This window comes from Lactuca sativa, chromosome 9, assembly GCF_002870075.4.
Source record: "Lactuca sativa cultivar Salinas chromosome 9, Lsat_Salinas_v11, whole genome shotgun sequence".
NCBI classification, from domain to species: domain Eukaryota; kingdom Viridiplantae; phylum Streptophyta; class Magnoliopsida; order Asterales; family Asteraceae; genus Lactuca; species Lactuca sativa.
This window is the reverse complement of record NC_056631.2, coordinates 107219281-107242575: the sequence shown is the minus strand read 5'-3', so window position 1 is coordinate 107242575 and position 23295 is coordinate 107219281. Positions and strand designations below refer to the sequence as shown.

At 38.1% G+C, this 23295-nt stretch overlaps 1 protein-coding gene across 1 annotated transcript; it reads left to right on the top strand.

Moving 5' to 3' along the window:
• Window positions 1-15113: 15113 nt before the first annotated feature.
• On the top strand, window positions 15114-16784 carry LOC128129075 (uncharacterized). Its single transcript, XM_052767771.1, has 4 exons — window positions 15114-15693; window positions 15748-16162; window positions 16433-16530; window positions 16720-16784. Exons 1-4 carry the CDS (start codon window positions 15114-15116, stop codon window positions 16782-16784), a joined length of 1158 nt encoding a protein of 385 aa, XP_052623731.1.
• The last annotated feature ends 6511 nt before the right edge of the window (window positions 16785-23295 follow it).

Sequence of the window (23295 nt, the reverse complement as noted above, 5' to 3'; positions counted from 1 at the left end):
AAGACCCGCTTTGATACCACTTGTTGGGATTAAAACCCTAATTGAGATTTGATGAACAAGATGCGGAAAATAAGAACAAACACAAATATGAAGATTAGGTCGAATGATCACTCGATTTATTGAATTGTGAGGAACAAATTACACTTAAGAAATAAGAATCTAACTCTACAGAAACCTCACAACGTGGCGGCTACATTTTGCCTCACTCCTTGACCCTAATAATGAATAATACATGACTATTTATAGGGAAAAGACAAGTCTTGGGCTTTTAACCTAGAACTCATCAAAGGGGCCCATTGCCATCAACCATGGAGTGCTTTGAAACCCTACACCGACAACCTGGGAAACAGGATGATCTCTGGTCCATTTGACAAGAGGAGGGTAATTTGGATCGTAAAATGGATCCAATTCAGCGTTTACCATCTCTTCTGGTTCAGATTGACTTTCATTGTCATAGAGCATATCGGCATTCTCCCCCTCGACAGATATGCTTTCAAGTGGGTCTTGAGTTTCTGGAGCTACAGGGGTATCGAGTGGTGTCGAGCTTTCGGGTGGTGAAGTGCGTTCGGGAGCAGCTTGAGAATTGTTCTACCCCTCAACATGTGAGCTCGGCTGTGATGAAGAAGATGGATCCTCCCCCTCAACTGAAGCATTGTGCTGTGGAGGTTCGTTGGAACATGATCCTCCTTCATTCATTTGCTTTGCAGCATCTTCGACAAGTTGCTTCAGATGATCTACTTTGTTGTCTGCTGCACTGGCTTCTCAAATAGGTTTGCGATCGAGGCTGTGACTTGGCCTGTTTGAGGAAAGATTTCTCCAGCTATGTCTTCGTTGCCCTTTTGCTTTTTGACATAGTTATCATCAAAAGTCACATAGTAAGTTTCTTCTATTTTCCTTGAGCGCTTGTTTAATACCCTGTAGGCTTTCGAAGTGAGAGAATAGCCTAGAAATATCCCTTCGTCGGCTTTGACATCGAACTTGTTACGATGTTCTTTAGAATTGAAGATGAAGCACCGTGAGCCGAATACATGGAAAAATCTGACATTTGGCTTCCTGTTGTTGATGATCTCGTAAGGAGTGAGAGTGAATCGCTTATTGAGATATGACCCGTTCTGCGTAAAACATGCAGCAACAATAGCATCAACCCAAAAATATAAAGGTAAAGTAGCAAAACTTAGCATAGTTCGGGCCCCCTCACACAAAGATCGGTTTCGTCTTTCGACAATCCCGTTTTGTTGAGGGGTGTAGGGAGCTGAGAAGCTGTGACTGGTTCCTTTTTCTGCCAAGAATTCTTCGAATTCTTTATTTTTGAACTCCAACCCATTGTCACTCCTGATGTTGCGAACGACTTTCTTCAGCTGTACCTCAACCTGCTTGATAAACATCTTTAGCTTTAGAGTCGCTTCAGATTTGTGCTTCAGAAAGAACACCCATGTAAAGCGTGAAAAGTCATCAACAATGACAAGAATATACTTGCTACCGCCGATACTTTCGATAGATGATGGACCACACAAATCAATGTGAATTAATTCTAGTGGTTCAACAACTTTAGTGTTTACAATAGATGGGTGACTTTGACGACTCTGCATCCCCATTTCACAAGCAGCACATAAATGTTCTCGATCGTATTTGAGCAATGGTAGACCTCGAACATGACCTCCAGTAACAAGTTTGTTGATATCCTTAAAGTTGAGATGAGAGAGCCTTCGGTGCCACAGCCAGCTTTCGTCAGACTGTGCTTTTGACAACAGGCAGATAGCCGGATTCCCTTTGATGGGTTTGAGGTTCAGGGGAAACATTTCGCCTTTGCACTCTGATTTGAGAATCACTCTTTTTGTTTTCTTCTCAATTATTTCCGAACCCTCATCATCGAATGAGACCTTGAGACCGGTACCTCCAACAAGCTGAGATACACTGATAAGGTTGTGCTGTAGTCCCTCAACGTATGCGACCTTCCTAATCGTAAAATCACCATTTGTTATTATTCCATAGCCTTTTATTGTTCCGAATGAGTTGTTCCCGAACTTGACATTTCCACCGTTTGAAAGAGGCCGAAATTCCCTTAGCTCTTCCTTCCTTCCTGTCATGTGACGCGAGCAGCCACTGTCAATATACCATTCTTCGTCAAACTGCTCGTCATTGATAACCTGCAAAAATTAAGCAGATTTAGGAACCCAAATTTCTTGGGTCCACGTGAGCCTTTCACTGGAACAGGAGTAGTAAGAGAGATGTCAACAAGATATGTTCTTTTTATTAACGTTGTTTCATCTTTCTTTTTAATGGTGAAAACCTTAATTTTATTAGGATTTGTTGCTTTCGGTTTGGATTCTGGTTTAGGTATTTGGACTTTGGGATGATTTTGATTTGTTTCAACTGATGAAACCTTTGATTTTCCTTTCAGGTCTGTTGATGATTTAGGTTTTTGAGTGCGAATAGAATTGAATTTAGAATGTGGTTGAGAGGAATTAGAAGAATTAGTAGAAGAAGAACGAGAGAATTTAGACTAAGATGTTTTCTTGACTTGAGGTTCTAAGTGACCCTTTTGTTTTTGTACATTAGTGGGACCGAACCTAGAACTTTGGTTGTTTTTGCTCTCAGAACCGAACTTATGCTTTTGGTAGCTTGTGTTTTCTGAACCGAACCTTTGCCTTCGGTTGTCATATTTTTCAGAACTGAACGTGTCCTTTCGGTTGTTATGACCCTCAGAACCGAACCTCTCCCTTCGGTTGTTATTACTTTCTTGTGATCTAACAGTACTTTTCTCTGACTTTAAATTTATGTCATGATAAGAGAAATGGGCGTTTTGAGATTGCCAAAACTGTTTTCTTTCAATGAGATTCTTCTTGTATCTCTGATTCCTTTGCTGTTTTTGGTTTTTCACCTGCTTCGGCTGACGATGGATATTCGCTTTTTGTTTTTGTTTTCTGTCAGCTGGTTCACTTTGAACTGATGATGTATCGGTTGAAGGAGTGACTTCTTTTGCAGAAACTACTTTTTCTTCAGGAACATCTTTTGTACCACTAGTACTCGGAACGTCGAAGCTATCAGGCTTGTTCAAAGGCTCTGGCACATATCTGCCTTTGGTTTTCCATGACGTCCTTTTTGATAGACCAACAGTTTCGTCAGCATTGTCGATAGGAGCGGACCAGAAGAACTCATCACAACCATCAGCATTATCTTCGTTTACAATGGCTGTGAGTTCGGCTGTCTGATGTTCGGTTACACCTGTGACCTTATACACGTGATTAGGAGTCGTTCTAACCTTTTGGTACACGACAGCCTTTTCCTCAAGGATCGGGGACTTTTGTTGGGACAGGCGAGCAAATTCCATAGAATTTTCTGAAATAAGATTTTTGTGGTTTTCGGGTTCGCTCTTGACAAACTCAGAACAGTCAACTTCATCCTCTACAGAAATTTCACTCATATCATCGTCCTCATTAAGCTCAGATGCATTTTCAACATCAATTTTATTTTCTGAGCTCAAGTTGGCACTCAATGAGTCAAACTTTTGTATGGTTTCGGTCTTTAGTTTTAGTTTGTCATTTTCATCCAAAAGATTTTTCAACATGTCCTTATGGTCCTTGGACTTTATGAAAGATTCGATTTTGTCTAGACCATACATATATGTCGGATTTACATCCTCAGACGAAACTACACTTTCACAATTATATGCTTCAGCGTCGATTTCATCCTCCTTAAACTCAAGGAAGGGCAAAATCATGCGATGAAATTTCTGCCCTATTTCACAGTTCAAATGAAGTTGAGTGATATTACTATAAAGACGCTTAGCAATTAAACAAAAGACATTTCTCTGTTTTAAAAGTTTCAAATTGTCTCTTTGTAAATAAATGTTTTCATCCTTGGTTTTGATTAACTCCGACTCCTTCAGCTCGATCCACATCCTCCGTTCCTCACTTTTTGAAGACACCCTGCTTATTTGGTCAGTTAGGTTAGAATTGGTGACCCGAGTTTGAGTTAAACTACTGTCTAGATGAGAGATTCTTGAATTCACATTTTTTAGTTCTTTTTCATATGAACTTTGTGGGACTTTGAATGAAACAAAAATAGATTGTACCTTCTTGATTAATTCATCAAGTTTGCTAAACTGCACGCTGAGAGGTTTTGCTGTAAAGCACAAGTCCTCTCGCTCCTTTGCATCTTCATTCCCACCATCTGTGTTGTATCCCCTCATCTGAGATACATCTGACACCATCAAGCACTTGCCACCGCTCCCTTCATCTTTCGCAACAAAAGCCTTTCCATGAGAAGGCTTCCTTACTTCATCATCCTCAGAGTCGGTTGACCAGACCTCCATGCCACCGAACTCATCATCTGCTACCGAACCCTGCACAATTAAAGCATTCATTGAAGGGTTAGTGACAGCTTTCTTCTTCCTGATCTCTTCCAGCTTTTTCATTAACAAAGCTTCTTCATCTTTCTCCTCATCCTTTTCTACCATTTTCTTGAGGACACAATCTTTTGCATAGTGGTTCTTTCCTCCACAATAATAGCAGCTCACACCCGAATCTCCTTTAGCTTTCGGTTCCTTCTTTGGTTCTTCTGCCTTCGGTTCTTCCCTGACCTTTTCAGAACTATAATTTCCCTGCCAATTTCGGTTCTTATTGGTAGGAAACCTTTTATTGATGAACCTCTTGGGATTTGACACCATCATAGCATAGTCTTCAGAGGTAAGGTCATAGTCCTCCAAGTTGAGGTCTTCATCTTCCATCACCCCTTTGCTTTTAGACAGAAGAGTCAATGATCCCATGCTAGAAACCACATTTTTCTCCTGCAAGACAATCTTTTCTTGGGATTTCAAAATCCCTACCAGCTTTGCCAATGAGTAAGATTTGAATTGCTCATGTGCTTTAACAGTGGACACAACAGCTCTCCACTCAGATCTAAGGCTATTTAAAAACGTAACCTTTTGTTCAATCAACTTCCTTTCAATGTCATGTTTAATCATCTTGCTAAGGAGATGATTGAAGCGATCGAACGTTTGAGTTATAGTTTCTTCGGGACCCTGCTTGAATTCACCAAACTCGGACAAGAGTAAGGTTTGAATGGAATGCTCGAGCTCTTCGTCTATGGAATATAACTCTCGCAGCCTATCCCATATTTCTTTAGCAGTGCTGCACGAACTCACCAGCCTGAACGTATCAGATTGAAGAGAGAATCTGATTAGTCTTAATGCTTTAATATTGCACTGAACTTATCTTTTTCGTCTTGGGCAATATCTTTAACGTCTTTCAATAGATCATTATACTCTTTCTGAGTTTTAATAATCCTTGAAGTTGCTGAATGAGCGAAAGGTCCAGACACGATGGCTACCCAGATGAGATATCCGTTGTCCTCAGATCCAATAACATAATCTTCAAAGTGATGTGCCCAGACTTCGTAATCCTGGGTGTAAAGAATGGGAATCTTCGTCGTTGATCCAATGCTGTTTGAGATGTTAATGGGATTTGATTGTGACTCGTCCATGCTAGATCGAATAACCTGTTTAAAAGATCAGACTTGTAATATATTAAATTAGGGCAAAACAAATAAATGCTGAGTTACGTCAATTATGGGATGACGGCTCAATAAATATTGATTAATGCGGAATAACCCTAATCGCAACCTTTTTCACAGAAAAGATGTGTATGAATTACACAGCCTCCTGCTCTGATACCAATTGATAAGTTATAAAATAAACGTGAAGATCGATTAGATCTTTGTAACAGGTATTGCGAAGAACACAAAATAATAAACAAGACAAGATTGGATCGAAATGTGTCGAATGATTAAATCAACAATCCTCAGCAGAGCTCGACTAAGAACTTCTGTTGTAGAGGATTTAGGGTTACAGGAACGATAAATAAACTTCTGAATAATACTGTGATCAATCTCTTCTATCGTTACTATAGTTAACCTAAGATGCATGCAAGCACCTATATTTATAATAAACCCTACTAAACTCATGGATGGACAGGCCCATACCGGAGATACAAAACTGGACTAGCTAACGAGCCCAATAGACGCAACATATTACAAAACACGACCCAACAAAATTAGAAGCAATGGTAGGCCCTTGTGCTGCCGGGTGGCAAGAAAATGAGACTGGGCAAGATCAGTCCATATGAGTCTGGATTTGTCACTAACCTTGTCTTTTGATATGGTTTTGACATATTCACATGGATAGGAACACATACACCATAAAATATAAGTGTCATAAGTTTTCTCTTCGATTCATGAAAATGATGGTGATGAAACGCTTTCACTAAGAAGATTTTAAGTAGATAGCAGTTGTGATATTTGCATTCTTATATAGTTAGTGAAGCGTGTGTGGTTAAACGGCACACTAACTAGTGAGAATTGCAAAAGGTCTAGGCAAACATGTGAGCTATCTAAGGAAAGGTGTATGATTTTGATAAATTCTTATCAAAGCATCTCGTATCAAAAATCTGAACTTTGGAAAGAAAGTCAATAAAGTATTGATTTCAAGAAGTCCAGCTGATTTCTGGATACATGTCAGAGCTAGTGGGAGCATAAGTGTTATGCTAATAATCATCATGTTAGTGGGAGCATGATTATTATGTGAAGTGTTGCAAGTTAGCAATGTTAATTATAGAAAACAAAAGTTTCAATTCGGGTTTGAAAAGTTGTTTTGCTATAATTAAGGGAGAGGATTTTATACTTCATTCCAATTCTACAAGCTTAGATTGAGACTTTAGTCAACTTTGGTCAAAGATATATATGAATGTTATGTTGGAATAGTTCAACATGAGGAAATTCTATATATGTTGCGTTCTTAAAATTCGATTATGATTATGGCATCCCTCTTCATAGTTCGAATTGTGAGAACATGGCAAATAAAATTTTTATAGCATGAATCATGTCCCATATGCTTCGGGTATAGGATCGATTACATGTGCTATAATATTCATCCATTCTTAAATTTTCCAAATGCTTAGGGCATTAAGAAGGAAAAAGGAATAGAACCGGATATGACTAAAGTGATTAAACAATTGTCGAGGACAATCTGAGGTTTACCAAAGATTGGTTGCTCATGGACAATTGGAAGTTTAGTGTAAACTTTGGAAAGGACCGTATTCACATATTCTGAAAAGTGGCAACTCTTGTTCGGAAGTGATAGTCAAAATGGTAACATGGAATTGTTTCCACAGGTGGAAGTTATTCTCTGAATCTGTGCAAGATTAAAGAACTTAATACAAGGAAGGGTGTTCAAAGAAATGTACTTTGAATTTGAGACTTCATTACCATGGAATTGCTTTCCATTGGAATAATATGTAATGTCTGTTGCTTGGTCTTTGTCACTTCTGTGCATAGTCATTACAAGGGTATCATTTCATAAAAGTTTAGAATCTAACATATTATAGTAGATGGCAATAGTTTCGTATTCTTACATTTACAATAAGGATTGGAATTATGAAACAAACATCATTAAAATATTGTCAACTGATCTATTTCACAAAGAGAATACCATATGTAAACATAGTGTGCATAATTGGAGTATGGCATAGCTATTGTTTGGACGAACATAGTATGCATGCTTGGTGCATGGCATGACTATTGTTTCAATTCAATTATTAAGTTGATTAATCGAAACATGAATAATGAGTAATCCATATGGTGCTTAGATAAAAGATGTTTTAATTACACTCAAAGTGTTGAGGCCATATAGGATTAGTATTATTTTTGTGTTTCACTTTACATGTTTTGACTTCCAAAATAACTAGGTCATTCTTGCCGAATGACTAAGTTATTCAAACTCTCCACAATCAGTCATACTTTGGAAGTAGGTATTGATTTAAGACTGTCATGAATTTGGCTTGTATGATTTGTCTAATCTACATTAGACATAGCAATGGTTGTTGCAACATTCATGAGTACTCAAAAGGCCTGATTATTGCATTCAATCCACACTCATTTGGATTCACTTCATGGGTTTTATCACGAGTGAATTGTGAGACGATAATATCTTATATTCTTCAAACCTAGAGATATGAGTTGTTGACTATGAGTAGGTTATACATTGATTGCACGAAAACACATTGGTAACTCGATGTTATAAAACGTACCTTTGTGTATGATTCAAAAAGTAGTCAATACAAGCATATGAGTCGAAGTTTATCCATTCCTTTTACCCTTAAAAGGATAAAAGCGATATTTGTGGGCCCCTTGATGATTTAGTGATGGCACCCCTAAGTGCTTGGCCAAGCTTGGACTGATTTGATTTGTTCAATTAGTCGCTCATCATAAATCAGACATCAGGAAACAACAAATGGGCAGAGAGAATGATTATAACCCATGTCTCAATCCATATGATATCTAGAATGGAGGAATATATGATCACTTATCTAATGGACGCGTCATTGATTTGTCCAGAGTTCGGCAGCAGCTTTTAAGAGCTACGATTGCTGGTCAGGTTGTGAAGCTATACTTGCAATAATAGTTATTAGACTTATCCAAGTGGGAGACTATTGGATTAGTGTCTAAGTCCATAACTATAATTGGTATATACTTGACCCGACCCGACATGGTCCATTTGGGTTGCATGGCATCGGAACATTTGGGTAGACCTTTTAATGAGAAGAAGAAATTTGTAACATATTAATATATTATAAGTTCTAATATATTGATATTAAATCATATTATTTAGTTAGTATTGATCAAGAATTAATTTGGAATTAATTTAGTGATCAAAAGAGACTAATTAAATATATGGGGATTGATTGTGTAAATCATTGATTCTTATATATGTGGATTGTGATCCATGATTCCTTATGTTGGGTTTAACCCATGTGGTGTCCCATGGATACTCCATGGAGGTTAAACCCCATGGAGCATAAGAAATGGGTAAAGACGTGGGTTACATGGTGTAACCCTAATGTGCACACTATATAAAGACCCCATTGGTTGGTGAAATTGGGACTAGTACATAGCATAGAGGGCAAGCCAATTTCATAGAGTGATAAGACTCATATCTTCTCTCATGGTTATTCCAAGTTGTTCATGGTGTTGTGTGAACCATTTGAGGTGTCACATTTGGGGCACTAGGCTCTTGAGCTCCATGAAATCAAGCACCAATAAAGAGGTATGTAATTCTACTAGTTTTTATATTATATGTACTTTATATTATGCTAGTTAGAACAATACCTCGGAAAATTGGTATTTGCATGTATAATAGAGAAACCATAGATCCAAGGTATTTAGGGTTGCATGTACACCATAGGAGTGTTAGAATGCTTAAAACCCAACAGGAGTATGTCTAAAATATACCACATAGGGAAAACTTGACAGCATAGAGATCTAGTGAAATAGTAATTGCTAGATGGGGATATTTGCATGAAAAGAGTACTACTTGGAGTACGTACGAAGGTTATTCCACAAACCAAAAGAAGGAGCGAATAGAGTATCCTCTACTTGCGACGGGAACTGTTCTGTAGAGCCTTTGTTTCTGCCAACTGATGCTGCATCTCGAGCATACGCATTTCATACCTTTCCTAGCATGCTCTAAGTTCCCTGACTTCAGTTTGAGTTGTATTTAGCTCTCTCTGCCAAGCTTCATTTTGATTTATGGTTCTCACATGAGCTAATCCTAACTGTCAGATGCGAACTGTATTAACCTTGGTGTTCGCATCATTCTCCTCGGTTCATTGGATAAAGTCCCTTCCTTTCTCATCATTGCGAGCAATTCGGCGAACCATTATAGGAAGGAATTTATCTGATGAGCCTCCCTCGCTCAGATTGTAGAAGCTTCGGTCTCCATTTAACGGAAGGGGGTTGACCCTATTCGCGACTCCACCTATTCAGGTCCACTGCCCACAGATGTGTCGAGCCTTGAAATCCCGGTCGAGGATTAGGATTTTGGATCGGAGTCACTAAGGGTAGGTTATTTTTTTCAGGATCTGAGTCGGAGTCCTCATGCATTTCTTCCTTGAATTCTTATTCTTCTTCCACAATTTCTTCTGGATCCTTTCCCTGATCATTCTCTATCCATCCTCCATTGCCTTGGTTCGGGTAGTAGGGTGTTAGGTACAATTTGTGCACCTTTTTGCACACCTTTTACTTCCTTTTCATACATCTATTTAGCACAATTGTTCTTCCTTTTTCTTGCATTTCATCATATTCATGTTAGTCTCTAGAACAACCTTATTTTCACAGTTTCATGTCTTTTTCAGGTAAACCGGAGCTTGGAATGCGCTTTGGGAGGTGCCGGGAAGCATTCGTGAAGATTTCAGGATGATCGGGCGAAGAACGAAAAAGTTGGAAAAATCAAGTTTGGATTCGGAGTCAGAGGGGTACACGGGCCGTGTTGGATTTACACTGTAAAATCAACATGGTCCGTGTTGACAAAAATGGGAGATGTTGACCATGATGAACACGGGCCGTGTCAGTTTAGTGCAAATCAACACGGGCCGTGTTGGCTGCTGAACATGGGTCGTGTTAGTTTAGCCAATTTTAACACGGGTCGTGTTCGACCCAAAAAACAACTTTTGGCAGATTTTCCTATCTTTCATATTACAGAAATTGGGTCATTTTTACAGACACAAAACATATCAGAGCATATTTTGAGAGGGTATTTCGAAGGTTGTTGCTGGGGATTGATCAGTAATCATTTGGAAACATTATTTCTAGTATTTGTAAGTTGTAATTGCACATTATTTCCATCTTTTAGTCTTGTGATCTTGTTCTAGCCATGTGTCGCTAGAACCCTAATTTCAAGACCCGCCGCCTTAGATAATTAAAAAAAATGGCATACTGAAACGTTTTTGTGCACGGTAATAACAACTTTAGGATGATTTGCTTCTAAATGCTTCAAAAGAATCTTTATCGGCAACTCTAGACCCACAGAACACGGACCTATTTGTTGACACACGTTACCCTCACGGTAACAGAGAGCTTAAGTATCAAATCCACACAGTCAAGAAGGAAGAAAGGGTACAACTATCATATTCAGTACCTAAATCAGAATTTCAAGTACTCAAATGAAGAAAATTTTAGAAATTCAAAAGCTGATTGAAGAACTCAAGATCAACACGAAGATACAAATCCAAGTTCAATCAAAAATCAAATGTTATCTCAAAGTCAAATCTGGAAAATAAAGAACTGTGTGATATGATACTTGTGGCTCTCGAAAAAGTGAAAGCATAGGAGCTGGGCCCCTTCGGATGGGCTCACTGTTTCAGCCAAAAGTTGATTCGTCGTGACGAGTTCTTAATGATGCGTCGATTCTGATTCTTGACCATCTAGTTTTAAGGACATGAGATCCCGAATTATGTTATTTTCGCTCGAAAAAGCTAATTAAGGTATGAAGTTTAAATAAAACTATGGTTGGATTATTGAATTACACCGTTTCGTGGTCTTCCTCACTATGGGAGTCTGTGATATGTGGAAGGTAGCAGGATGGTCGCCTATGTATTAATGATTGGAGCTCCATTGATGTAAAGTCTTATCGTATATGTCCATATTTATAAAAATAAATAAAAAGATTACTTGTGTTCTTAAATTTTTCTTTATTTTATTTTTGTTCCTGAAGTATCTTTTGTACATATGTTTCTTTTTCATGGTCATCATTGCATGCATTCATTCTTAGCTTTTAGGATCTTTTTGTCCCCATTTGTTCTATGTTTCTTTTTGCCATCTAGAAATCGTCCTGTTTGTCTGGCCCTTGTTCTTTCTTGAGGACAAGAAAGGTCTAAGCCTGGGGAGATTTGTTAGGTACAATTTGTGCACCTTTTTGCACAACTTTTAGTCCATTTTCATACATCTATTTAGCATAATTGTTGTTTATTTTTCTTGCATTTCATCATATTAAAGTTAGTCTCTAGAACAACCTTATTTGCACACTTTCATGTCTTTTTCAGGTAAACCGGAGCTTGGAATGCGCTTTGGGAGGTACCGGGAAGCATTGGTGAAGATTTCGGGATGATCGGGCGAAGAACGAAAAAGTTGGAAAAATCAAGTTTGGATTCGGAGTTAGAGGGGTACACAGGCCGTGTTGGATTTACACTGCAAAAGCAACACGGGCCGTGTTGACCAAAATGGGAGCTGGTGACCATGTTGAACACGGGTAGAGCCAGTTTAGTGCAAATCAACACGGGTCGTGTTGGCTGCTGAACACGGGTCGTGTAAGTTTAGCCTATTTTAACACGGGCCGTGTTCGACCCAAAAACCAACTTTTGGCAGTTTTTCCTATTTTTCATATTACGGAAATTGGGTCATTTTTACATACACAGAACATATCAGAGCACATTTTGAGAGGATATTTCGAAGGTTATTCCAAGGGATTGATCGGTAATCATTTAGAAACATTATTTCTAGTATTTGTAAGTTGTAATTGCACCTTATTTCCATCTTTTTTTTTCTTGTGATCTTGTTCTAGCCATGTGTGGCTAGAACCCTAATTTCTCCAACTTCATTTCTTGACTTCTTAGTTGAGATTTCAATCATATGACTTGATGTTTGCTTTTAATTTCTATCTAGTGAATTTGATTTTGCTTCAATCGAATGTTTGATTCTAATTGTGATTCTTATTGGCCATTTGAATTAGGGTTAGGTCATTCAAGTTATCTTTTTTACAAAATCCATAATTGTTTTGTGAAATTGAACAAGTAACAAGCACTAAAATGATTTCCATTGAATGAATTTAGTGTAAATTTTATTCACACACTCTTACGCTCCCGAGCTTGTGAGGAGTATTGGATGTTGTTGGGAACATTAACATAAAGTTTAAGGCAATCTTTCAATCTATTTCTAAAAGCGTGTTTAGGTTAGGTTAGTAAGGTTAGGGTTAATCAAAGAGCTTGTTTTGGTTAATTAATGTGGTGAATGGGAAATGTTAGAGCTTGTTAACACTTTCAAGGACCAACTTAGATAAAATTGAGACAATATCATGTTGTTTTGGAATCGCATTGCTAAGTTGTCATACATAGAATTGGAGTCCTCACAAATTCTGAATTTAATTCGCTCATTTAGTTGATTACTTATGTTTTTAATTGTTTGTTTAATCATTGCGTTCTAACCCCCACTCTCTTTACTATTGGTGACCATAGTACCTTGTGCAAAGAGGTATAGTCCAATTGCCCCGTGTCTCTATGGATCAACCTTACTTGCCTTGTACTACCTTTTAATGCAATACAGTAGTGTTATTTTGGAGTATATCTTACCCCTTTATTTGTTAGGTCTAACACCCCTAACAAATTGGCGCCGTTGCCGGGGACACGGTGTTACTAATTGTTTATGCGTAGATCTTTCCGTACAGGTACACCACTGTCAATTGATTCAGAGATAGAGAAGACTGCAAAGAAGTTAAGGAAGCAAGCCAAGCTTCGTAAGAAGCAATCGGGCTTCGGGACTTCTTCATCATTTAACCCTCCAGTCATCAATATTTGGGAGGAAATACCCCTCTCAAGTGTATCCGCATCCTAAACAGAAAGCCTCTCACTCTCATCTCAACCAACCTCACCTAAAAATACCACTCCACCATATTCACCTACTTATAATATCCCGAACACTATACCTACAGAAACTTCACCCACTACTCACACCATGGTAGATAACCATAGAGGGAATCCACCTCCAAACCCACCACCTGAACAAACTCTCTGTCAATGGTCGAGGCAAGAGGTTACTCTACAACCTCTTTGCATCACATATTCGGTAGCCACCAACCTAGAACTGAAATTCAGGCTCATCCACTTACTTCCAACCTTTAGAGCCCTGAAAAATGAAGATCCTCACTGAGTTCCATGTTGTGTGTGTGGGCATGAAAACACACAATGTCACGGAGGATCAAATCAAGATTAGGGCATTCCCCTTTGCAGTGCAAGATGCAACAAAAGATTGGCTTTATGACCTCCCACCGGGGACGGTCACTACTTGGGTAGATCTTGCATGATTGGTTTTCGACAAATACTTTCCGGAGATGAAAGCTTCAGCCCTACGGAGGGAAATCATTGGAATCAAGCAACATAAGAGAGAAGCATTTCACACATATTGGGAGAGATTCAAGAAACTTTGTGCTCGATGTCCAAAGCATGGAATCACTAAATACCAGCTCCTCCAATACATCATTGAAGGCATGAATCTAATGGAAATAAGGATTCTTAATGCCTACAGTGGCGGATCTTTTCCCAACAAGACTCCAACCGAAATCCGCAATTTAATCAAGAACATGCTGAAGATTCTAAGCATTCAAGTCATGATGAAGAATGGTACACAGATGCACCCCGAGGTGTAAAGGAAGTCCAAACTCCTCAAATTGAAGCTCAATTGTCCGAGCTTACAAAAGTGGTCATGATGCTAGCTAAAGACAAGGGTGTGCAACCCATACCCCGCCCTTGTGGTATTTGCACTCAAGTCGGGCACGCAACCGACATGTGCCCTCAACTTCAAGATGAGGATTATGAAGAAGCAAAAGCCATGGGAGGCTTTTTTTGGGTCAAATCAAAAGGGATATGAGCAGCCACGAGGTGATCAAAGATGGGATAACAATCAATGTTGGGGAGGATATCAACATAGAGGTTATCAACCAAGTCAGCCACATCAATACCAGCAAAGACCACCTTTTCCACCACAAAACTTTCAACCAAGGTAGCCACAGCACCCTCCTCAACAAGTGGGTTCATCAAGTATGTCCTTATTGGACATAGTGAAGAGTTTAGCCACTAACACCCAAACTTTCCAACAAGAGACAAAAGCAAGTATAAAGAACTTAGAGAAACAAGTTTCACAGCTTGCTATTTCTATAAGCAAAGTAGAATCTCAAGGAAAGTTGCCCGCCCAAATAGAAATGAACCTAAGGCACAACGTGTGTGCCATCACTTTGAGAGGCGGAAAGAGCTACGATGGTCCAAAAGTGTTGGTTGATCAGGAAGAAGTAGAAATAGTGGTCGAAGAGGCAACCAAAGAAGAGAAGAAGGAAGATAAAAACAACCGAAAAGAAGCCCTTCGTCACTGAGTCTAAAGCCACACCTGCTCCATTTCCCGAACGATTAAAGAGCACGAAGAAAGAACGGGAGGAGAGTGAGATTATGCAAATGTTCCAGAAAGTTCACATTAACATCTGACTCCTCGAGGCCATCAAGCAGCTCCCTAGATATGCAATGTTCCTTAAGGATCTTTGTGCATCTAAAAAGAAATTGAAAGGAAACCAAATCATAAAAGTTGGGGAAAATGTATACGCAGTTTTGCAAAAGAGGATGCCCCCGAAGTGTAATGATCCCGGTGTCTTTACCGTGCCATGCAAATTGGGGAATCTTTATGTACCTCGAGCCAAGCTCTACCAAGGTGGATCCATAAATGTCCTACCATATTCTATTTTTAAATCAATTGGTGTAGGAATATTGAGCAAAAACGGTGTGATCATCCAACTTACCGACAGGTCTTTGGTACATCCAAAAGGTGTATTAGAGGACGTGTTAGTGCAAGTTGATGAATTTGTTTTCCCGGCTGATTTTTATGTCTTAGATATGGGAGATGATGACTCTCCAAGTTCAAGTTCCATACTTTTGGGTAGACCTTTTCTTAAAAATTTTAAAACAAAAATTGATGTCTACAACGGAACTTTAAGTATGGAATTTGATGGTGAAGTTATCAACTTCAATGTTCACGAAGCAAAAAAGGTTACTTCCGATGTTCAATCCGTCAATCTTGTGAATTTGATCCAGCCCTCAACTAGAAAGGGTTTAAACTTGTCTAACAATGAATTTCTAGAGTTAGTTTTGTCATGAAAATTAGACAGGAACAAAGCCAAAGACATTGCAAAGGAGTTCGATATGAATAATAAAGTGCTGGAGATTTTGGAGTTTATTGATGACAAGAAGCATATGAGGATTGATGATATGAAACCCAAGCCACTTACTACCAAAGCCAAATTACTTCCACCGGTGGAACAAGCACAAGATTCAGGAGCAAAAACTCTACCGGACCCTTTAAAGATAATACATGTCGAGAAGGAGAGCACTCAATTGGTCATCAACTCAAATAAACTATCAAAGAAGGAAGAGAATGAGTTAATAACCCTGCTGAACAAATACCAAAGAAGGATTGAGTGGAAAATCTCCAATATTAAAGATTTAAGTCCCTTTTGGTTTGTGCGCAAAAAGAAAGCCAAAGGAAGGTTGAAGATTCCATTGAAGGAGGTGACGAGAAGGTTGATGTGTTGGAGAGGCCCACATACTTAGAATGAAGCATAATCAGGGGCCAAGTCGAGCCAACGACTTAAAACAAGGGCAGCTAACCGGGAGGCAACCCGGGGGTATTTTCATCATTTCCTTCAAAACATTTTCATTTCTTTGGTTTTTAATCTTTCAAATGTGTTACAACATGATTTTAAACCTACAAAATGAATCTCGGGGTGAAAGAAATCATTTTTCCGGACGATTTGAGATTTTGGGGTTCAAAATTTGTCATTTGCATGCAGAGGCGAACACGGGCCATGCCCATTTTGGCTTGAAATCAACACGGGCCGTGTTCAAGGTCCAATGCCCTTTCCAACCTTTTTTGTTGAACACGGGTCGTGTCAGTTTAGTGCAAATCAACACGGGTCGTGTTCACGCAGCGAAAAAAAATGAGTTTAGTGTCAAATACAGTTTTTATCACCCCATTCACCCATAACTTACCCTCAAAACAATTTCTCTCTTCCAAGAATCCCTAGGTCCGAAACTTTCACAATTTGTTTTGTGCTTTTTGGATTAATATTTCATGTAGGCAAGCTTGGGGAGGTTGAAGAGGAGGTCCCCACCAACTGCAAGGCTCCAAGAACAATTCGGTAAATTTTTTCCATATCTTTAATCGTTCATATTTTGCTTTAAAATTCAATATGTGTGCACCTATGACTGTTTTAGACTCTTACCTAACCCGACTACCATCCCCCACCACCTTCCAGTGATTAGATAGGTTGTTCCGCCCTCTCCAAGCATCGGGGACGATGCTTATATTCAAGCTTGGGGAGGGGTAGACTTGTACATTAGGATCATCTCCATGCATTAAATATCCAAAAAAAATAAAAAATTAAAAAAGATTTTTTCGTTTGTGTTCTTAGTTTCCATTTTTTTTCTTCCTAGTTTCTTTAAAAATAAAAATAAATAAAACATCTCCATGCATTTTCATTTTCATGCATTTCGTTAAAAAAAAAGATTTAATACAAGATGAGACAATCTTTACATACGATACCTCCATGAACTGGGAAAACGAGAAATCAAATGAAAAACAAAATACCCAAAGCGACCGGATAGTTATCGGAAGTGTAGAACCAGTTGTCATAACTAGGGGACCCAAACATCGTAATTCGAGACCCGCCGCCTTAGATAATAAAAAAATGGCATACTGAAACGTTTTTGTGGGCGGTAATAACAGCTTTAGAATGATTTGCTTCTGAATGTTTAAAAAGAATCTTTATCGGCAACTCTAGACCCACATAACACGGACCTATTTGTTGACACGCGTTACCCTCACGGTAACAGAGAGCTTAAGTATCAGATCCACACAGTCAAGAAGGAAGAAAGGGTACAACTGTCATATTCAGTACCTAAATCAGAATTTCAAGTACTCAAACAAAGGAAATTTCAGAAATTCAAAAGCTGATTGAAGAACTCAAGATCAAAACGAAGATACAAATCCAAGTTCAATCAAAAATCAAAAGTCATCTCAAAGTCAAATATGGCGAATAAAGAACTGTGTGATATGATACTTGTGGCTCTCGAAAAAGTGAAAGCATAGGAGCTGGGCCCCTTCGGATGGGCTCACTGTTTCAGCCAAAAGTTGATTCGTCGTGACGAGTTCTTAATGATGCGTCGATTCTGATTCTTGACCATCTAGTCTTAAGGACATGAGATCCCGAACTGTGTTATTTTCGCTCCCAAAATCTAATTAAGGTATGAAGTTTAAATAAAACTATGGTTGGATTATTGAATTACACCGTTTCGTGGTCTTCCTCACTTTGGGAGTCTGTAATATGTGGAAGGTAGCAGGATGGTCGCCTAGGTACTAATGATTGGAGCCCCATTGATGTAAAGTCTTATCGTATATGTCCATATTTATAAAAATAAATAAAAAGATTATTGGTGTTCTTACATTTTTCTTTGGTTTATTTTTGTTCCTTACGTATCTTTTGTACATATGTTTCTTTTTCATGGTCTTCATTGCATGCATTCATTCTTAGCTTTTAGGATCTTTTTGTCCCTATTTGTTCTATGTTTCTTTTTACCATCTAGAAATCGTCCTATTTGTCCGACTCTTGTTCTTTATTGAGGACAAGAAAGGTCTAAACTAGAGGAGATTTGTTAGGTACAATTTGTGCACCTTTTTGCACACCTTTTAGTCCCTTTTCATACATCTATTTAACATAATTGTTCTTCCTTTTTTCTTGCATTTCATCATATTCATGTTAGTCTCTAGAACAGCCTTATTTACACACTTTCATGTCTTTTTCAGGTAAACCGGAGCTTGGAATGTTCTATGGGAGGTGCCAGGAAGCATTGGTGAAGATTTCGAGATGATCGGGCGAAGAACGAAAAAGTTGGAAAAATCAAGTTTGGCTTCGAAGTCAGAGGGGTACACGGGCTGTGTTGGATTTACACTGCAAAATCAACATGATTCGTGTTGAACAAAATGGGAGCTGTTGAGCATGCTGAACATGGGCCGTGTCAGTTTAGTGCAAATAAACATGGGCTGTGTTGGCTGCTGAACACGGGCCGTGTCAGTTTAGCCTTTTTAACACGGGCCGTGTTCGACCGAAAAACCAACTTTTGATAGTTTTTCCTATCTTTAATATTACGGAAATTGGGTCATTTTTACAGACACATAACATATCAGAGCATATTTTGAGAGGGTATTTCGAAGGTTATTGCAGGGGATTGATCAGTAATCATTTGGAAACATTATTTCTAGTATTTGTAAGTTGTAATTGCACATTATTTACATCTTTTATTCTTGTGATCTTGTTCTAGCCATGTGTGGCTAGAACCCTAATTTCTCCAACTTCATGTCTTGACTTCTTAGTTGTGATTTCAATCATATGACTTAATGTTTGCTTTTAATTTCTATATAGTGAATTTGATTTTCCTTCAATCGAATGTTTGATTCTAATTATGATTCTTATTGGCCATTTGAATTAGGGTTAGGTCATTCAAGTTATCTCTTTTAAAAAATCCATAATTGTATTGTGAAATTGAACAAGTAACAAGCACTAAACTGATTTCCATTGAATGAATTTAGTGTAAATCTTATTCACACACTCTTATGCTCCCGAGCTTGTGAGGAGTATTAGGTGTTGTTGGGAACATTCACATAAATTTTAATGCAATCTTTCAATCTATTTCTAAAAGTGTGTTTAGGTTAGGTTAGTAAGGTTAGGGTTAATTAAAGAGCTTGTTTTGGTTAATTAATGTGGTTAATGGGAAGTGTTAGATTAACACTTTCAAGTACCAACTTGGATAGAATTGAGCAAATATCATGTTGTTTTGGAATCGCATTGCTAAGTTGTCATACATAGAATTGGAGTCCTCATAAATTATGAATTTAATTCGCTCATTTAGTTGATTACTTATATCTTTAATTGTTTGTTTAATCATTACGTTCTGAAGCCCCACTCTTTTTACTATTGATGACCATAGTACCTTGTGCAAAGAGGTATAGACCATTTGTCCCGTGTCTCTATGGATCGACCCTACTTGCCTTGTACTACCTTTTAGTGCAATATAGTAGTGTTATTTTGGAGTATATCGTACCCCTTTAATTTGTGGGTCTGATACCTTTAACATAGGGGTCCCCTGGTAAGTGAAATTCGGCCATTGTGTATGTACAAGTATAGGGATATGAGAATTGTCTAAATACTAAAGCGTGTAAATTTGAACATGTAGGTTAAGCTATTGTATTTACAAAATACTCCTATAGTATTCTAAATGTTTTGTTTGGTTCTACAGTTTATAAATTTGGTAAGTTTTAGACTTGACGTCCACTGTAACTATTCCCTAACATATGTTAGTTAGCTCTTGGATAAATATAGATGATCAGGCTATATTTATCCTAGTTCCGATTACATATTTCAAGGCATACCTGAAGTGCACAACTCATCTTTAATACTTCTATATTGTTTTCCTTTTGATATTGTTATGGATATGTAATGTATGCATGTATACTTTTAATAAAACAATATTTTTAAAAGTATGTCTCTTAATCATAGTGTTTTTGCCCAGTTGTGTTTATAGTTGTATATCAAAAATAAATAGTTTGGTTATACTTAGTTCACTATAAACAATGCTCTGATACCAATCTGTCACACCCCAAAACCTGAATGATGGAAAAATTTGGGGGCAGAGGACATCATGTACAGTATCATAACAATTGAATAGTAAAGAAAGTACACACCACCATAATATATATTTGAGAAGTTTACATTATTGTTATATTACATGTTTCGAAAGTCAAATACAATATGATGATCCAAAAGATGTTACTAACACCAGAGCATTAGTCCCCAAAAGTAGTTGCTAACCTGGTGTTTAGCAATTTCCTGAGAATACAAGTTATTTCAAAGAAAAAGTGTCAACAATTAAGTTGGTGAGTTCATAAGTAGATATTTGTGTAAATGTATGCCATTCGAAAGTTAACGTTTGTTTTCCAGAAAATCTGATATTTTCTTATCAAATGAGTTATGAATCGTTGTTTGTATGAAATGAATGTATTGAACCTGGAAAATCCTATATTTTCCTAAAAGTAAAAAGCAGTCTTGAATGTCCAAGACTGTAACTTGTAAGCAAATATGTCATGCTTAAAATGATGATGTATAGTTTTATTATAAATCAAAACTATAGGAAGCTTTTAATTGTACATAAAAGCTACTGTAATATTACTTTCCCGTAAAAACATAATACCATAATAATTGTCTATCCTGTGAGTTTTCATAACCGTACTATGATGGATTTGCCTACGGCGACATTCTTCAGGCATCGAAATGTTATGACACTTTTCACAGCGTGGATTGTAGCTAACAGTCAGGGTGCAGGATCATCAGTCACGTATAGATCTATACACACTTATCACGTTCTCCGGACGGAGACTCTGGTTATAAAACACGACTATCTTGTATACCTCGATAGGTACGATTAAGACAAATGACTCACATATTCTCAATTAAGTCACGTATTTTGAAATGTATATGAATGATTTCTGAAATGATTACTCTTTCTACGGTGTTGACAAAGGCATAATAATGAGTTGTATTTTCTTGTATAAACATAATGTTATAGTTGAAATGGTTACCATTGGTATGATGTAGTATGCAAACATATAAATAAAACATATTTCTATTTATAAAACATATTGTATCCATTGAGGGTAAAGTTGTGATGTGTGATGTTTTGCATGTTAACAACTTCATATGATAGTTATAACAATAGTATGAAAAGTATAGCAAAAGATTGATGTTTTTCACACGAGTTTAACCGTGTGTTTACTTGTATTCCCCCCCCCCCCCCCTTCTTAAAAGTGTTTAAAATCATTTAAAAATATTTGAAAGTGTAGTAATAGGGGTATGAACTCACTTGGTAGAAGTGACGATTTTGATGAAAACGGTACTTTGCTCGGGCAGCACTTCAACCGGAAAAAAGTCGATTTCTCGGAAATCTCGGGGCTTCGAACTTCCGTCAGAGCTTGAATATGACATCGGGGCGCCGGGGTAGTCCCAAGAGGGTAGAAGTACGAAATTTAGAAGAAAAGGTAGTGAACTATCAACCAAAACCCGGAGCCCTCGCATCCTTTATATAGGGTGCAATTATGGAGCTCACGTCGTGAGCATGGAGTGGCTCATGTCGTGAGTTCGAGCTTATCCATCCGCTGACTTGACTCCTGACAGCTCGACTCTAGAACCTATCCATCACTGGCTCACGTCGTGAGTCCTCTAACAGTGTGGGAATTCATGTCTCGAACTTCAGAAATTCATATTTCTCGCATAGGAGCTCTGATTTTGACGTTCTTTATATCCATGCGTAGGTGAGATTATGCTCTACAACTTTTGTTTAGACTCCTTCGTCTAATTTTGACTTCATTTTGAATATTATATTTTTAATAGGCTAGGACTGGAAAAGTCCGTTAAAAATTCATAACTTCTTCATCCGATGTCTGTTTTCGTTTGTCTTTTTACCGTTGTACTACTATTGTCGAGATCTTCGATTCTCATTTAGGTTGCATTGGCTAAAAGTCGCTCGATCTTTATTTCGAGTTTTTAGATGTCTACTACTATATCTAAAACTTAGGAAAATCATAACTTCCTCATACGAAGTCGGATTTGGATGTTCTTTTGATGTACGTTTACGGTTTAATGATATCTACGACTTTCATTTAGATACCTAAGGATATAAAGCATTTTATTGAAATTTTGTGTTTGACGCTTAACAGTGTTTTACCGGTATTGTCGTGGATCTTCGATCGGTCATAACTTCTTTGTTATAACTCGGATTTCAGTGTTCTTTATATTTTTGGAAATCTAGTTATGATCTCTACCACTTTATATAACCCAATTGAGATTTTTGAACAATTTATTTTTGACCTGAATTTAACCGGTGTTACAAGGAGTGTGTAAAGTTTGACCCTAGTGATGTGAAGCTTATAGAGATATGTTGGATATTGCATGGTTATATGGTGGATTACTTTGAGGTGGCATGCAGTTAGTTAGTTAATCTTTTCTCTTTTTTTTTTTATATAACCGAGAATTAGAGAAAAGGAAAGAAAAGAATAAGTGTTGGGCTTAAATAGAATAACAACCTCAAATGTATGGCCCAATAAGAAATCTTCAGCCCATTGGGCCCACATACTAGTTCTCGGCCCAAAAGAGGTACAAAATGGGTTTTCAGCCCATAGAGATGAGTTGAATGGTTTTTGGCCCAATAAGGCCATGAAGAGTTTTGTGGTCGAAGCAGATCGCAGGCAGTTGGCCATAGCAAACTTCGAGGACGAAGTTTAGTTTAAGTGGGGGAGAGTTGTAACACCCAAAGTCAGGAAGGCCAAGAAAGGAAAGAAAACCCTAAGTTTAAGGGACGACTCGATGAGTCCAAGGAGGAACTCGGCGAGTCCAAGCGGGATCCGGGTCAAGGAGTAAGTGACCGACTCGGCGAGTCGGCCAAGGAGACTCGGCGAATCTGGTCTGAACGAGGAAAACCCTAAATTCGGGACTTTGAGCCTATTTAAACGTCTTATTCTCTCCCCTAGGGTTCCTTTACTGCCTCTCTCACCCAGAACATCGAACCCTAAGCCCCATTGTTGCTCATTCAAGCTTCCAAGCCATTT